This window comes from Neoarius graeffei, chromosome 16, assembly GCF_027579695.1.
Source record: "Neoarius graeffei isolate fNeoGra1 chromosome 16, fNeoGra1.pri, whole genome shotgun sequence".
NCBI lineage: Eukaryota > Metazoa > Chordata > Actinopteri > Siluriformes > Ariidae > Neoarius > Neoarius graeffei.
The window spans coordinates 26,621,451-26,640,436 of NC_083584.1; the positions used below are offsets into that span (position 1 = coordinate 26,621,451).

General features: G+C 40.8%; 1 protein-coding gene across 2 annotated transcripts in view; it reads left to right on the top strand.

Moving 5' to 3' along the window:
• Positions 1-18,986, top strand: part of hpca (hippocalcin) — a 119,603-nt gene that overhangs the window by 84,031 nt on the left and 16,586 nt on the right. The window contains exons 2-3 of one of the 2 annotated variants that reach the window (XM_060942028.1): positions 705-849; positions 12,318-12,599. In XM_060942028.1, coding sequence (XP_060798011.1) covers positions 754-849; positions 12,318-12,599 — 378 coding nt within the window. In that variant the 5' untranslated portion in view covers positions 705-753. The remainder of the gene's footprint in view (positions 1-704; positions 850-12,317; positions 12,600-18,986) is intronic. The other variant, XM_060942029.1, reaches the window with a different exon arrangement.

Consider the following 18,986-nt stretch of genomic DNA (forward strand, 5'->3'; position numbering starts at 1 on the left):
CTTATGGTTGTTTTGATGGCAGGTCAGATGAGCTACTACGTCCTTGACGTTCTGGTTAATTTTTCAGTAACCGCTTTATCCTGGTCAGGATGGTGGTAGATCTGGAGCCTACCCCAGGAACACCTTCATGAGGCAGAAGAGTTCACCCTGGATGGGATGCCAGTTCAGCACAGCACACGTGCATTCAGTCCTAGAGGCAATTTGGCATCACAAAACCTACTTGCTAGCATAGTTTTGGGAGGTAGGAGGAAAACAGAAAACTCAGCAGAAACACAATCTGAATCAAAAATAAGAAAGAATACAATATTGCTCATTTTCATGAAGTGTGCCAATAGAATTGATCGCATATCAGTAGAGCAATTTGAGATCAGTGGAGTTGTTCCTATAGTGTTGAATAGAATTGATCGCATATCAGTAGAGCAATTTGAGATGATCTCAAATTGCTCTACTGATATGCGATCAATTCTATTCAACACTATAGTGTGTCTGCCACATCGTACTTTGATTTAAAAAGGGTTTGTGATGTCTAATATAATTATGTTTATTTTCTCTTCATGGTAGCTCCTGCTGTCTGTTCCTAATGAAACTCAAGCATGGTCTGTGTGCAGTAATGAGGGCTTTTTGCTGTCTACTTGTCTGGTCATCTCTGCTTATTAAACATATTGCTCTATGTGTGCCCTTAATTGGTCTGTTTTTGCTAGCAGGTCTGACCCTGGGGTTGTGTCATTGCTGTGCACACACAGACTCGTCACCATGGGAAAGCAGAACAGCAAGCTCAGGCCAGAGATGCTACAGGACCTGAGGGAGAACACTGAGTTTTCGGATCATGAGCTACAGGAGTGGTACAAGGTGAGATAAAGCAGCTGTAATAAATGCTGGATTACAACAAGTAACTATAGTATTCGTTGACAATAGTGAGACATTTCTAGTCTTCCAGCAGCCAATGGGTCAAGTGTTTCTATCACATGATGGTATTTACGCACATCCTGGGCCACTAGACGACAGCAACTTTTAAATTATTCCACGAAATCGAGTCGTACATGAGCTGATAGCCGACAAGGCACGTAGCGCCGAGTTGTCTATAAGCCATGTATGATGAGATTGAGTGGAATAACTGTTTTATTCTATCCACATTCACTGGATTTTGAGAAACCACAATTTTATTTTTTGCAAATTCAGTAAATAAAATCTTTGGACAAAACGTCCGACAAAATCATTTCCACTTAGAATGTAAACAAACCAGCGAAATGACAGTCACAATTTGTGAAAAATGCTATAATAATTCTTGAAAAATAAAAAAAGATACGTTCTTGCCAGGGGCGGCACGGTGGTGTAGTGGTTAGCGCTGTCGCCTCACAGCAAGAAGGTCCTGGGTTCGAGCCCTGGGGCCGATGAGGGCCTTTCTGTGTGGAGTTTGCATGTTCTCCGTGTGGGTTTCCTCCGGGTGCTTCAGTTTCCCCCACAGTCCAAAGACATGCAGGTTAGGTTAACTGGTGACTCTAAAATTGACCGTAGGTGTGAATGGTTGTCTGTGTCTATGTGTCAGCCCTGTGATGACCTGGCGACTTGTCCAGGGTGTACCCCACCTTTTGCCCGTAGCCAGCTGGGATAGGCTCCAGCTTGCCTGCGACCCTGTAGAAGGATAAAGCGGCTAGAGATAATGAGATGAGATGAGACGTTCTTGCCATCAAATACTTTTATCCCATATTTTGTTGCGCTATTTTGTATTTTGGGGGGGGTTTGTTTTCGAGTACAGTTTTTATTTCGTCCTCGGTTGGTTCAGCAACACGCGCCACCATTTTCTTTTTCTTCTTCTTTAGGGTTTTTGGTGGTTGGCAAACCAACTTAAAGGTGCATTACACTCAAAAAAAATAATTGACCCTAAAAAATAGACTTTATGTAATTTAATCACATGACAATTTTCCATGTAATTCTATCACATAAACTTTAAGTAAATGCCGAGCTTTATGGTACACGTTTCAACCATGTTAAGGTAATGCAAATAAATTACATAATGGTTATGGATTTTTTTTAAATAAACCTTATGTGGATAAATGGACTCAATGTTTTTTTTTAAAGATATTTTTTGGGCTTTTTTTCAGCTTTATTATTGGATAGGACAGTGTAGAGACAGGAAATGAGTGGGAGAGAGAGAGAGACGGGGAGGGATCGGGAAATGACCTTGGGTCGGAATCAAACCCAGGTCCCCGGATTTATGGTATGGCACCTTATCCACCTGAGCCACGACGCCCCTGTGAGTCAATGGTGAAATTAAAATGATTTTTTGATCCCGTTTGAATTGTGACATGAATTTCACATATCTTGTTTCTGAAATTTTAAATATAATTATTTGTACCAATAAGGTCACGATTTAGTAGGAAGAAGTTTGACGCAATGACTGAAAATGTTGCCACCTGCCATCTACTGTGCAGGAGTGTGATGTGCATGTCAGTCCCTACAAGATCTCATCAAGTAAAGTATACATGATTTGTTTAGATATAGTTCATAGTAGGCCAGTTCAAATAGCGTTTATATGATTTAACTGAATATATTTTCAATTTTATAAACTTTACTTAAATTTTATGTGTAACTATTTCTTAATATTTACCTGGACCAAGAATCATTTTTTTGAGTGTACCGCCACCTACTAGGCTGGAGTGTGGAACAGGAGATAGGACACAACTGTATTCTTTTAGCCATTTCTGTTTCTTTTAAATACTTAATAAAGCCGCCATTTTGTTTTTCTCTACTCACAGTACGGTATATGAGCTGATATCCTGGAGCAGGAGATATTGGGATGGGGGGGGGACTATATTCTTTTAGCTATTTCTGTTCCTTTTAAATACTTGATAACAAAGTGATATACTGTATCTGGCTTGATGTACTCCACCATTTTGTTTTTCTCTACTCACAGTACGGTATATGAGCTGATATCCTGGAGCAGGAGATATTGGGATTGGGGGGGGGACTATGTTCTTTTAGCTATTTCTGTTCCTTTTAAATACTTGATAACAAAGTGATGTATCTGGCTTGATGTACTCCACCATTTTGTTTTTCTCTACTCACAGTATATGAGCTGATAGCCTAGTAGTAGAGTAGCCAATCGGAGTGTGTGACTGCACACATCCAGTGAATGTAGATAGAATAAAAAGAGGTCACACTTGAAGGGTACAATAAGTTGTTTAGTGGCCTTGGGAAATGAGCTGCAATAAGAGGCTCTGTATGCCAGGGTCAGGTGCTAATGTGAGGCTTCAATGCCTGCTGTAAATACCCTGATACTGTATATGAATGAATTAGACATTGTGTGTTGAAATGTAAGCTACAGTGACTCATCATGGCTAATGGGCTGAAAAGAGCTTAAACACTCTGACCTGCGTTTTAATTCCCAGGCTTTCCACTCAGGGGCTTGAAACGGGGCCTTTTCATAGATTTATATGAGTATATACGGATAGTGTTTCTTGACACAGTTCATGAATCCTGTATTATAGACAAAGATTGAGGTTTTATTGTGTGAAAGTGGGGATGTGGTGGTTACAGTATGAACTATATAAACATAGGGATGATTTGTTGATTCACTGACCTGATCTCCCATCCGTGACGCACAAAGAATCCTCGAATTCACACTGGCCATCCACATTAGTTTTTGTATAAAGCTAGTTAATGATTGACCATCTTCTCATCTCATCATCTCTAGCCGCTTTATCCTTCTACAGGGTCGCAGGCAAGCTGGAGCCTATCCCAGCTGACTACGGGCGAAAGGCGGGGTACACCCTGGACAAGTCACCAGGTCATCTCAGGGCTGACACATAGACACAGACAACCATTCACACCTACGGTCAATTTAGAGTCACCAGTTAACCTAACCTGCATGTCTTTGGACTGTGGGGGAAACCGGAGCACCCGGAGGAAACCCACGCGGACACGGGGAGAACATGCAAACTCTGCACAGAAAGGCCCTCACCGGCCACAGGGCTCGAACCCGGACCTTCTTGCTGTGAGGCGACAGCGCTAACCACTACGCCACCATGCCGACCTTGATTGACTATCTTATTTGACTTATTTTATCTTATTTCAAGTTATACACAAAATACTGTCCCACCAACGGATTGAAATCCCCTGAAGCATCACTGCTTCACGATTCTTTGAGTGCAAACTGTAAAGATAGAAATATCAGACCAACTAGTGAGCTCTGGGTTTATATTTTGTACATCCTGTATTATTCTATCCACATTCACTGGATATGAGCAATCGTGCGCTCTGATTGGCTACTCTACTACTAGGATATCAGCTCATATACCGTGAGTTGAGGAAAACAAAATGGCGGAGCGTGTTGCTGAACCAACCGAGGACGAAATAAAAACTACTCGAAAACAAAACCCCAAAAAATACAAAAAAGCAACAAAATATGGAAAGAAAGTACTTGATGGGAAGAAGGGTTGTCCCCCCCCCCAAGAATTATTATTATCGCATTTTTCACAAATTACTCCTGTCATTTCGCTAGTTTGTTTACATTCTAAGCGGAAATTATTTTGTCAGACGTTTTGTATAAAGTTTTATTTATTGAATTTGTAAAAAAAAATGCTCTGTTTCTCAAAATCCACTGAATGTGGATAGAATAAAACAGTTATTCCACTCAATCTCATCGTACCTGGCTTAAAGCTATCAGCTCATGTACGATTCAATTTCGTCAAATAACTGTTAAATATATGGGATGCAATAAAATTGGTGCTCTAGAAGTAACAAGGAGAACTGCAAAAACATTACAATGACTTGTTTACATGTGTATACAAAGTCCTGCCTCCTAGAATCTACAATGGCCAATATCTTTCATCCACATTAATTTTGTCGCCCACTAGTTGACTTTTTATCATCTTATTATTCTTAGTATATTCATATACATTTAACTTCATACCACACAAAATGCTGATATGCTTATCAACTTACTGATTTGTTAAATCCCTGTTGCCTCACAGCAAGAAGGTTCTGGGTTCAAACCTGGTGGTCTAATGGGGTCTTTCTGGGTGGAGTTTGCATGTTCACCTCATGCTTGTGTGGGTTTCCTCCTGGTGCTCCGGTTTCCTCCTGCAGTCCAAAGACATGTGGATTACGTCAACTGGCTACTCTAAATTGCCCACCGGTGTGAATGAGTTTCGGTGGTTGTTCATCTCCGTGTTAGCCCCCAGATAGCTTGGTGACCTGCCCAGGGTGTACAGTGGTGCTTGAAAGTTTGTGAACCCTTTACAATTTTCTATATTTCTGCATAAATATGAGCTAAAACATCATCGGATTTTCACACAAGTCCTAAAAGTAGATAAAGAGAACCCAGTTAAACAAATGAGACAAAAATATTATACTTGGTCATTTATTTATTGAGGAAAATGATCCAATATTACATATCTGTCAGTGGCAAAAGTATGTGAACCTTTGCTTTCAGTATCTGGTGTGACCCCCTTGTGCAGCAATAACTGCAACTAAACATTTGCGGTAACTGTTGATCAGTCCTGCACACCGGCTTGGAGGAATTTTAGCCCGTTCCTCCGTACAGAACAGCTTCAACTCTGGGATGTTGGTGGGTTTCCTCACATGAACTGCTCGCTTCAGGTCCTTCCACAACATTTCCTTTGGATTAAGGTCAGGACTTTGACTTGGCCATTCCAAAACATTAACTTTATTCTTCTACAACCATTCTTTGGTAGAACAACTTGTGTGCTTAGGGTCGTTGTCTTGCTGCATGACCCACCTTCTCTTGAGATTCAGTTTATGGACAGATGTCCTGACATTTTCCTTTAGAATTCGCTGGTATAATTCAGAATTCATTGTTCCATCAATGATGGCAAGCCATTCTGGCCCAGATGCAGCAAAACAGGCCCAAACCATGATACTACCACCACCATGTTTCACAGATGGGATAAGGTTCTTATGCTGGAATGCAGTGTTTTCCTTTCTTCAAACATAACACTTTTCATTGAAACCAAAAAGTTCTATTTTGGTCTCATCTGTCCACAAAACATTTTTCCAATAGCCTTCTGGCTTGTCCACATGAGCTTTAGCAAACTGCAGATGAGCAGCAATGTTCTTTTTGGAGAGCAGTGGCTTTCTCCTTGCAACTGTCATTCACACCCTTGCTGTTCAGTGTTCTCCTGATGGTGGACTCATGAACATTAGTATTAGCCAATGTGAGAGAGGCCTTCAGTTGCTTAGAAGTTACTCTAGGGTCCTTTGTGACCTCACTGACTATTACACGCCTTCTCTTGGAGTGATCTTTGTTGGTCGACCACTCCTGGGGAGGGTAACAATGGTCTTGAATTTCCTCCATTTGTACACAATCTGTCTGACTGTGGATTGGTGGAGTCCAAACTCTTTACAGATGGTTTTGTAACCTTTTCCAGCCTGATGAGCATCAACAACGCTTTTGCTGAGGTCCTCAGAAATCTCCTTTGTTCGTGCCATGATACACTTCCACAAACATGTGTTGTGAAGATCAGACTTTGATAGATCCCTGTTCTTTAAATAAAACAGGGTGCCCACTCACACCTGATTGTCATCCCATTGATTGAAAACACCTGACTCTAATTTCACCTTCAAATTAACTGCTAATCCTAGAGGTTCACATACTTTTGCCACTCTTAGATATGTAATATTGGATCATTTTCCTCAGGAAATAAATGACCAAGTATAATATTTTTGTCTCATTTGTTTAACTGGGTTCTCTTTATCTACTTTTAGGATTTGTGTGAAAATCTGATGATGTTTTAGGTCATATTTATGCAGAAATATAGAAAATTCTAAAGGGTTCACAAACTTTCAAGCACCACTGTATCTTGCCCCTCATCCAATGTCAGCTGGGATTGGCTCCAGTTCACCCACAACCCCTAATGGATAAACAGCATAGAAAATGAATGAATACATAATCCAATTGACCAGTTGACATCCTCTACACATTAGAGCACGTAAGTTCTTGAACTGGAACCCGTAATTGATTTCTACTAAAGCTAGAAAGATCATGCTAGCAAGCTCCAGTTTGTTAAAGTGGACCATTTTTTTTTTGTATCCTTCTATTACTTCTCACTGCTGCATAAATTTATGGGGGGAAAGATTTGTTGTAGCGCCTAGTGCATTGCTTGCTCTTTCTCTTTGTATGTAGATCCATTTCATTCACCAATTTCTAGGTGACATGGAAGGGGATGTGTTTTTAATCATTCAGTTCTGTGTGTCACACCACAGCATAAATAAGTCTCTTATTAGAATGTATGAAAACCACGTGTATATTTTATCACCTCTGGAAGTATGAACATAGTAAACTGAAGTGCTTCCTGACTAATAAGAGGAAGTCTGCTTTGTTCTGTGATGATAGCCTGTCTGTTGTTGTTGTTGTTGTTTAAGTTCATGTACTTAATAGAAATCTCCAGATACTTCAAATGCACAACTATTTTATAGAAGGCAAATTCAAACTAACAAGTAAAATTTAAGCTAATAAGGTTTGTTTGGGGCGGCACGGTGGTGTAGTGGTTAGCGCTGTCGCCTCACAGCAAGAAGGTCCGGGTTCGAACCCCGTGGCTGGCGAGGGCCTTTCTGTGCAGAGTTTGCATGTCCTTCCTGTGTCCGCATGGGTTTCCGCCGGGTGCTCCGGTTTCCTAGCCTGGGCCCGCCCATCCTAAGCGTGACGCAACACAAGGGCCTGTTGCGAGCTTAGTCTGGCCAGGCAAGCTATCTACAGCTCTTCCGAGCTCCCAAAAAATCGGGAGCCAATCAACTTTGAGCATCTCCAACGGCCCTGGGTAGAGGCGTGTTCAAGGCAGTGACGTAGTAGAACTGCGACCGGAAGCCATAGATTGTTTACAGAATCTATGTCGGAAGCGCTTCATTCACATCACGAACATGGAGCAGCGGCAAGCCTTTGACACAGCGGTAGATGCTGTATTGAAAGCATTCAACAGGAAGTTCTCATTGAAAACGGAGCAAAGAGCAGCCCTGGAGGTATTTATCTTCTTCCTGTTACTCAAGCAGTTTCCGTCGCGTCACATACGTCAGAGGAAAGAGTGATGTGATTGGTTTAAGCTTCGTCACAGCCTTTTCTGGCTTCGACCAGTAGCAAACTGAGGCATTTCAGGGAGGCGGGTCAACCACGCGCTTTGGGAAACGGTTGGGCTTAATATCTTTGCCAGACCAAATGCTCGCAGAGCTTTGAAGTCGCGTTAGCCAGACTACCGGTTTCCCCCACAGTCCAAAGACATGCAGGTTAGGTTAACCGGTGACTCTAAATTGACCGTAGGTGTGAATGTGAGTGTGAATGGTTGTCTGTGTCTATGTGTCAGCCCTGTGATGACCTGGCGACTTGTCCAGGGTGTACCCCGCCTTTCGCCCGTAGTCAGCTGGGATAGGCTCCAGCTTGCCTGCGACCCTGTAGAACAGGATAAAGCGGCTAGAGATAATGAGATGAGGTTTTTTTGTTTTTAATGGTTTTGCAGTATCCACAATCAGATCAGATGAATTATACACATTTAGAACTGAATTTATAATTATGTTAAAAAATAATGTTATATTCTATCCACATTCACTGGATATGAGCAACCACGCACTCTGATTCGCTACTCTACTACTAGGCTATCAGCTCATGTACTGTGAGTAGAGAAAAACAAAATGGTGGCTTTAAAAAGTATTTAAAAGAAACAGAAATAACTAAAAGAGTATAGTCCCCCCAGCAGCTCCTGTTCCACACTCCAGCTCAGTCGGTGGCAGTAATGCACCTTTTAAATTGGTTTACCAAGAAGAACAACAACAAAATGGTGGAGCATGTTGCTGAACCAACCAAGAAAACATTAAAAAAATGCAAAAATATAAAATAAGCAACAAAATATGGAATAAAAGTATCTGATGGTAAGAACGTATCTTTTATTTTTCAAGAATTATTATTATAGCATTTTTCACAAATTGCTGCTGTCATTTCACCGGTCTGTTTACATTCTAAGCAGAAATGATTTTGTCAGATGTTTTGTGTAAAGTTTTTATTCATCAAATTTGCAAAAAATAAAAATGCTCTGGTTTTTTTCAAAATCCAGTGAATGTGGATGGAATAAAACAGTTATTCCTTCAATCTCATCATACATGGCTTATAGTCAACTCAGCGCTACACACTTTGTCAGCTATCGGCTCATATTCGACTCGGTTCCGTGGAATAACTGTTTGTTTGTACAGTGGTACTTGAAAGTTTGTGAACTCTTTAGAATTTTCTATATTTCTGCATAAATATGACCTAAAACATCATCAGATTTTCACACAAGTCCTAAAAGTAGATAAAGAGAACCCAGTTAAACTAATGAGACAAAAATATTATACTTGGTCATTGATTTATTGAGGAAAATGATCCAATATTACATATCTGTGAGTGGCAAAAGTATGTGAACCTCTAGGATTAGCAGTTAATTTGAAGGTGAAATTAGAGTCAGGTGTTTTCAATCAATGGGATGACAATCAGGTGTGAGTGGGCACCCTGTTTTATTTAAAGAACAGGGATCTATCAAAGTCTGATCTTCACAACACATGTTTGTGGAAGTGTATCATGGCACGAACAAAGGAGATTTCTGAGGACCTCAGAAAAAGCATTGTTGATGCTCATCAGGCTGGAAAAGGTTACAAAACCATCTCTAAAGAGTTTGGACTCCACCAATCCACAGTCAGACAGATTGTGTACAAATGGAGGAAATTCAAGCCCATTGTTACCCTCCCCAGAAGTGGTCGACCAACAAAGATCACTCCAAGAGCAAGGCGTGTAATAGTCGGTGAGGTCACAAAGGACCTCAGGGTGACTTCTAAGCAACTGAAGGCCTCTCTCACATTGGCTAATGTTCATGAGTCCACCATCAGGAGAACACTGAACAACAACGGTGTGCATGACAGGGTAGCAAGGAGAAAGCCACTGCTCTCCAAAAAGAATATTGCTGCTCGTCTGCAGTTTGCTAAAGATCACGTGGATAAGCCAGAAGGCTATTGGAAAAATGTTTTGTGGACGGATGAGACCAATGTAGAACTTTTTGGTTTAAATGAGAAGCGTTATGTTTGGAGAAAGGAAAACACTGCATTCCAGCATAAGAACCTTATCCCATCTGTGGAACATGATGGTGGTAGTATCATGGTTTGGGCTTGTTTTGCTGCATCTGGGCCAGGATGGCTTGCCATCATTGATGGAACAATGAATTCTGAATTATACCAGCGAATTCTAAAGGAAAATGTCAGGATATCTGTCCATGAACTGAATCTCAAGAGAAGGTGGGTCATGCAGCAAGACAACGACCCTAAGCACACAAGTCTTTCTACCAAAGAATGGTTAAAGAAGAATAAAGTTAATGTTTTGGAATGGCCAAGTCAAAGTCCTGACCTTAATCCAATGGAAATGTTGTGGAAGGACCTGAAGCGAGCAGTTCATGTGAGGAAACCCACCAACATCCCAGAGTTGAAGCTGTTCTGTACGGAGGAATGGGCTAAAATTCCTCCAAGCCGGTGTGCAGGACTGATCAACAGTTACCGGAAATGTTTAGTTGCAGTTATTGCTGCACAAGGGGGTCACACCAGATACTGAAATCAAAGGTTCACATACTTTTGCCACTCACAGCTATATAATATTGGATCATTTTCCTCAATAAATAAATGAGCAAGTATAATATTTTTGTCTCATTTATTTAACTGGGTTCTCTTTATCTACTTTTAGGACTTGTGTGAAAATCTGATGATGTTTTAGGTCATATTTATGCAGAAATATAGAAAATTCTAAAGGGTTCACAAACTTTCAAGCACCACTGTATGTTATATATAAGATGGATAATATAATTATATGCATCTGAAGAATTTTTCTAAACCTCTTTCAGGAATTCATCATAAAAATTTGTAATGTTTTACAAATAAGTTTGCATAAACATTTACTGGAAAACTTCAACAACAACCTTTAGACTTTCAATACATGTGAGTTTATACCAGTTAACTGTTAACTACTTTTTGGTTCCATGCTCAGTACAGGGGAAATATGTAGAAATTATTGTTCACGGTCATCATAGATACACTACAGGTAAGAGGTCAGATATATATATATATATATATATATATATATATATATATATATATATATATATATATATATATACTACCATTCAAAAGTTTGGGGTCACTTTGAAATGTCCTTATTTTTGAAAGAAAAGCACTGTTCTTTTCAATGAAGATCACTTTAAACTAATCAGAAATCCACTCTATACATTGCTAATGTGGTAAATGACTATTCTAGCTGCAAATGTCTGGTTTTTGGTGCAATATCTCCATAGGTGTATAGAGGCCCATTTCCAGCAACTCTCACTCCAGTGTTCTAATGGTACAATGTGTTTGCTCATTGCCTCAGAAGGCTAATGGATGATTAGAAAACCCTTGTACAATCATGTTAGCACAGCTGAAAACAGTTGAGCTCTTTAGAGAAGCTATAAAACTGACCTTCCTTTGAGCAGATTGAGTTTCTGGAGCATCACATTTGTGGGGTCGATTAAATGCTCAAAATGGCCAGAAAAATGTCTTGACTATATTTTCTATTCATTTTACAACTTATGGTGGGAAATAAAAGTGTGACTTTTCATGGAAAACACAAAATTGTCTGGGTGACCCCAAACTTTTGAATGGTAGTGTGTGTGTGTGTGTGTGTGTGTGTGTGTGTGTGTGTATATATACACACACACACACACACACACACACACACACAGAGTACTGTGCAAAAGTCTTACACACGTATAGAAATGCTGTAGACCAAAAATGGCTTAAAAATAATGAAATTAAATGAAATGTTTCAACGTTAGAAAATACTGTAAACAGCAGTAAGCCATAATAAATGAAACAAAATGAATATTTGTTGTGAGATGACCCTTTGCTTTAAACAAAAATAGTCTCTGGTATAATGAGTGCAGTTTGATAAGGAACTGAGCTGTAGGTTTTACTGAGCATCTTACAGAAGCAGCCCCAGTTCTTCTGGACACTTTGTCACACTCGCTTCTTAATTTTGCACCAAAACCCAGCAGCCTTCATTATATTTTCTTTTTTAATCTGAAAAGTGCTCTCTTATGTAACATACTGCTCGGATACAAACTTTTTTTTGTAACATTTAATTTTGTTCTGGAAATCGAATGTTTTTGCACTGACTCAATAATGTAGAAGTCATAAAATAGAAATCTATAACAAAGTTTGTATGAAAAAAAATAGGGTGCCTAAGACTTTTGCACAATACTGTATATGTTTTTTTTTAAAAGCTGTGGATCAAGAAGTTAAGACTTCTTTTCCCTTTTCTTTAGGGCTTCCTTAAAGACTGCCCAAGTGGCCACCTGAATGTGGAGGAGTTTAAGAAGATATATGCCAATTTCTTTCCATATGGTGACGCCTCCAAGTTTGCAGAGCATGTTTTCCGCACATTTGACACCAACAACGACGGCACCATTGACTTCCGGGAGTTCATCATCGCTCTTAGTGTGACCTCACGGGGAAAGCTGGATCAGAAGCTGAAATGGGCATTCAGCATGTATGACCTAGATGGCAACGGGTACATCAGTCGTGAGGAGATGCTCGAGATTGTGCAGGTCAGTGAGCATGTTGAGAGAATTACTGCAGACATGCATTAATTTTCAGTAACCACTTAAATCTAGTCAGAGGCACAGAACCTATCCCAGAAATACTGGGCATGAGGCAGTGGTACACCCTGATTTGGGACACCAACCCATAGCAGGGCACCATGCACACACTCGAAACAGAGGGAGAACTTAAAACTCTACACGGACAGTAACCTGACCTCAGGATTGACCTGGGGACCTGGGAGCTGTGTATCAGCAATCCTCCCCACTACCCTTACGCAAACATGGGATCAAGAAATGAACTGAAGCAAACAAGAGAAAAATGATCAAAATTTACCAAATTAGCTCTTGTTATATTGGCAGTTGTGCTGCTTGTCTCAGCTTAGTCCAACATTTATTTTTAAATTTCATCTCGCCCCAGTTCTTATCGGACTTTGAAATGAGATCTTTTGATAACAGAATTTTTAAGTCCAGCAAAATTAATGAAGAGGGCTGGTGTTCCTCTGCTGGATGTCTGAGTGGCATGTGCTAAAGCTGTTGTGCTGCAATCTGTAATCTGCACATGCTGAATATGCAAGCTGTTCTGTTATAGATGGGCTTGTGTCAGTTTTTGGAAATGCTGTTAATATTAATGCAGTGTTCGCGTCAGTTCACCATATGTTACATCTTTGGGTGCATTGATGAGGTGCGTACATGTGCGTGCACACGTCTTGTTAAAATAAAAATACATTTAAAAAACACTGCGTTTGTCTTGTTTTGTCACATTGCAAGCTGGAATTAAAATGGATTGTTGGAGGGTTAGCACCATTTGATTTACACAACATGCCTACGACTTTAAAGGTGCACATTGTTGTTTTATTGTGACACAAACAATAATTAAGATGAAGAAAACAGAAATCTGGAGTGTGCGTAGGTATTCACCCCCTTTCGTATGAAACCCCTAAATAAGAGCTGGTCCAACCAATTCACTTCATAAGTCATGTAATTAGTTGATTAAGATCCACCCGTGTGCAATCAAAGTGTCACATGATCTGTCACATGATGTCTGTATAAATCAACCTGTTCTGGAAGGACCCTGACTCTGCAACACTACTAAGCAAGCAACATGAAAACCAAGGAGCCTCCAAACAGGTCAGAGACAAAGTTGTGGAGAAGTATAGATCAGGGTTGGGTCATAAACATATCCCACAGAGCTCCATTAAATCCATTATAGCCAAATGGAAAGAACATGGCACCACTACAAACCTGACAAGAGAAGGCCGCCCACCAAAACTCACAGACCGGGCAAGGAGGGCATTAATCAGAGATGCAACAAAGACACCAAAGATAACACTGAAGGAGCTGCAAAGATCCACAGTGGATAGGACCACTTTAAGCCCTACACTCCACAGAGTGGGGCTTTATGGAAGAGTGGCCAGAAAAATGTCATTGCTTAAGAAAACACATTTAGAGTTTGCCCAACAGCATGTGGCAGACTCCCCAAACACATGGAAGAAGATTCTCTTGGCAAATGAGACTAAAATTGATCTTTTTGGCCATCATGGAAAATGCCATGTGTGGCACAAACCCAACACCCTGAGAACACTATTCCTACAGTGAAGCATGGTGGTGGTGGCAGCATTATGCTGTGGGGATGTTTTTCATCTGCAGGGACAGGAAAGCTGATCAGGACTGAAGGAAAGATAGATGGCACTAAATACAGGGCAATTCTGGAGGAAAACTTGTTTGAGTCGGCCAGAGGTTTGAGACTGGGATGAAGGTTCACGTTCCAGCTGGGCAGTGACCCTAAACATACTGCTAAAGCTGCACTGGAGTGGTTTAAAGGTTGACATTTAAATGTCTTGGAATGGCCTAATCAAAGCCCAGACTTCAATCCAATTGAGAATCTGTGGCATAACTTGAAGTTTGCTGTATACCAATGCAACCCATCTAACTTGAAGGAGTTGGAGCAGTTTTGTCTTGAGGAATGGGCAAAAATCCCAGTGGCTAGATGTGCTAAGCTAATAGAGACATACCCCAAGAGACTTGCAGCTGTAATTGTAGCAAAAGGAGGCTCTACAAAGTATTGACTTTGGGAGGGGTCAATACCTATGCACACTCCAGATTTCTGGGTTTTTTTTCATCTTAATTATTGTTTGTGTCACAGTAAAAACAATTTGCATCTTTAAAGTGATAGGCATGTTGTGTAAATCAAATGGTGCTACCCCTCCAAAAATCCATTTTAATTCCAGCTTGTAATGCAACAAAACGGGACAAATACCATGGGGGATGAATACTTTTGCAAGACACTGTGTAATAAAATTATAAATTTCTATTTCTCGTGGAGACCAGCCAGTCGTCCTCATAACATCAAAACTGTCAGATGTTCCTATCCTTGTGGGGGCATTCGTTCCTGACTGAGATATAAAACACACACTAAAGGATGCATGGCTGCAGAGTTTTACTGTTCCGCACACAAAAAATGTCAACTAGTCATCTTTTCCATCTTCTTCTTCTTCCGGATGTTCCTGTACGTTCGGGGTCGCCACACCGGATCCCCTTCCTGACGCAACCCTCCCCAATGCTTTTAGGCTCCAATGTTAAAGATGAAGGCAAAAATAGGTGAAAATATTTGTGCAAAATAATGAATCTGTGCACTGTGTTGTTCCACTATTTAAGGCTGTACCAACAATACTTAAAATGCATTTATGTGAACAATCTTGCTGCTCAGTAGGAAACATTGATTCTGAAAGTGGGAGCGTCTGGCTCCAGACGAGCTGAGTGGGATTGGATAGTGATGTTCAACCCGTGGCCATGAAAGCACTCTTCCGCACAACACTAGTCATTACAGAATTCTGCCACAGTACAAGCATTTTATTTAGCTTTAAAAGACGACAAAAATAACTTGCTGGAATTAAAGTTGCTGAGTGGGATCGGGATTTAAAAAAACAGGCTTGTGCACACCTCTCCACTTCATGCAAAATGATATCAAAGTGTTAAAGGTTCATTAGAGCCAAAGAGGGGCAGCACGGTGGTGTAGTGGTTAGCACTGTCACCTCACAGCAAGAAGGTTCTGGGTTCAAGCCCAGTGGCTGATGGGGTCCTTTCTGTGTGGAGTTTGCATGTTCTCCCCGTGTCCGCGTGGGTTTCCTCCGGGTGCTCCAGTTTCCCCCACAGTCCAAAGGCATGCAGGTTAGGTTCATTGGTGACTCTAAATTGACCGTAAATGTGAATAGTTGTTTGCTTCTGTGTGTCAGCTCTGCGATGATTTGTCCAGGGTGTACCCTGCCTCTTGCTCGTAGTCGGCTGGGATAGGCTCCAGCTTACCCGCGACCCTGAACAGGATAAGTGGCTACAAATAATGGATGGATGGAATAAAGCCAAAGAGATAAGGGGGGGAGATTCCCAGTGCAGACCAGCGGTCTCAAAAGTAGCCGGTCACCGGCGGCAAATCGCCGGCTATGGCTTGTTATGCCGCCGGCTATTGTCAGTCGAGTCACAAAATTTAATATTAAATATTTCTGACAGCAAAAAAAGTTGTGAACGTAAATTACATCCACTATGTCATGTATGTCCGTTGCCGCATCAACTGTGTTTACATCCTCGACATGAGTGCAGCCATTACTGCCGCCTGTGTTGCCAGATTGGGAGGTTTCCCACCCAATCTGGGCGGTTTTAAGTGCATTTTGGCGGGTTTTGAACATATTCTGGGCTGTAAAACATCAGCAGTATCTGGCAACATATTTTTTTACTTAATACAAGAAATTAATGGATGCCAACGTTTTTGCCAAAATGGTATTTTATTTTCCATTGTTTAGGCAGCTTCAGCATCATACTGTGAGATTCTGTTCAAATTGTTTTTTTCTTCTATGAAGCCTGAGACATTTATTTTATTAGTTTATAATTATTGTTTAATTTAGTCTTCAGGAGAGACTGCCTGCACACAGTACTAGTATTAATAGGTTTTTTTTCTTACATGAAAGCTGAGGCATTTATATTATATTTTAAGGTAACTTCATGTTGTGCTGTGAGGTTCTATGCACTTTAACTTTTGTACCAACAGGAGCATTTGGATAAGTAAAGCCTATTTTTCTGCATTTTTGTAGTCCTGGTAATCTTTTATATTGGTAAAGTTGTTTATAGGACCATTTCTCAGTGTCTGTTTTTTTAATCCATAGTTTTTCAGTAATAACTTAATATTTAACATATCACTCAATTTTAAACAACCCCCGCACCTCCCCCATGGGCTGCCCCCATAGTCTCCAAAATTTCTGTGGGAAACACTGGCGTGCGTAACAACGCTAATCAAGCTTAAGCTAGACGACCCGCCTCAAATACCCGTCCCAGGTAAATGTTATCCCAATTTTAGATGGCCTGTTCCAAACCATGAAAAATTCGTACTTGCATCTCTCTCTCTCTCTCTCTCTCTCTCTCTCTCTCTATATATATATATATATATATATATATATATATATATATATATATATATATATATATATATCCCTGCACGCTTTGCATGCATTATGTCTGCCGCTGGCAGACATTTTACCATTTTGCACTCTGCTGTAAATTATTTGTACCCTGCTATTCTCCCAAACTTTGAAGCCCCTGGTAGACTTATGCAGTTGACCGTAGAACTGGCTTCATCTAGTCTGAAAAATTAACAAAGTACATTTGGCTTGCTTTCTTTACCACCTGCTTGCATCTCTTTTGCATCTGCCTCAGTGCCACCACCACCACCACCACCGGTACCCCGACTAATCTCCACAGCAGCAAACCTGATCTACCTGATGGCTTTTATAATAAAATATTGTAGTCTATATGGATTTGTGTAATAGATTGGAAGCTCTGAGTCACTAATTGTTGCCTGTCATAAGGCCATGTGGTTCATTTAGATTTAAATCTACCACCATCGAAAACTAAATTTAGAGCCGGTGCAGTCAGAATCATGACTTGACATGATTCTAATCAAGGCTGTCAGGCAAGACTAACTGTATATTATCTTTGACACTGTATGCAGCATGTGCTTTTGCGAGTGCACTCAGGTGTAGAGCTGAAATGCTTCGGCTTGTTATTTAGCACTCGTTTGTAGTGGGAGTTCAGGAGCCTTTGCCCGCAGCCCTGAGAGAGGGGAAGCACTATTAGTATGTGCTCAACGTGCACAGCTTGTACTCAGCTGCAATCAGAGCAGGCAGTACTCTGTGGTGAATAAAACCCCCTAGTCAGTGACCCCCAGTGAGGAGATTTATGGAGATGTCGTGGGGGATGGTGGCTGCAGTAGCAGCAGCTATTATGCTGTACCTTTATGGATTAGACGGTTAAATTTAACTGGGATTTATTCCTGCCTGTAGAATGGCGGGATTATCTGTAGGTTTATGGCCATTACAGTTGGCTGGTGTACAGTGATCGCAGAGCTGTTTCTTTCTTTCTTTTTGAGCACTGCTTTAATCTGGAGAGGGGTTGGAGAGGCACTCCACTCTACTGTATTATAAAAACCACGGAGCATGGAGATCGTGAGTGTGAATCATGAGGAGCCATCCGTGACCAGGAGTAGAACTGGTCCTGCTCTCAGAGTGGGAGAGATGGCATTCCTCTGTGTCCTGTTGGTTACCTCCGCCAAGGAGGTTATGTTTTTGGTAGCGTTGGTTTGTTTGTTGGTTGGTTGGTTTGTCTGTTAGCTACATTACGGAAAAAGTTATGAATGGATTGCTCTGAAATTTTTTTCCAGAGGTGTGACTGGCCACAAGTAACAATCCATTAAATTTTGGCGGTGATCCGGATCACCGTCTGGATCCCGGAATTTTTTAAAGGATTCTTGGTGGAGGTCTGCGCTGTCCGAGTGCTTTTCTAGTTATTTATAAAACTACTTCAAAGCACATTTAATTTATAAATCCTAAAAAAAGCTTAATGTAATGTGCACCTGAACAAGTTTTTTGCCCTACCCATAAACAGTTATTAATACGCGATTAGATTAGATTAGATTAGATTAGATTAGATTAGATTAGATTAGATTAGATTAGATTAGATTAGATAAAACTTTATTGATCCCTTTGGGAGGGTTCCCTCAGGGAAATTAAGATTCCAGCAGCCTCATTACAGATAAACAGAGAAAAGAAATAGAGAAAACTTCTAGATAAATTAAAATAAATTAAGTATTTACATATACAAATATAAAAAGAATAAGCTATGCGAGGGTGGCACGGTGGTGTAGTGGTTAGCACTGTCGCCTCACAGCAAGAAGGTCCGGGTTCGAGCCCCGTTGCCGACGAGGGCCTTTCTGTGTGGAGTTTGCATGTTCTCCCCGTGTCCGCGTGGGTTTCCTCCGGGTGCTCCGGTTTCCCCCACAGTCCAAAGACATGCAGGTTAGGTTAACTGGTAACTCTAAATTGACCATAGGTGTGAATGTGAGTGTGAATG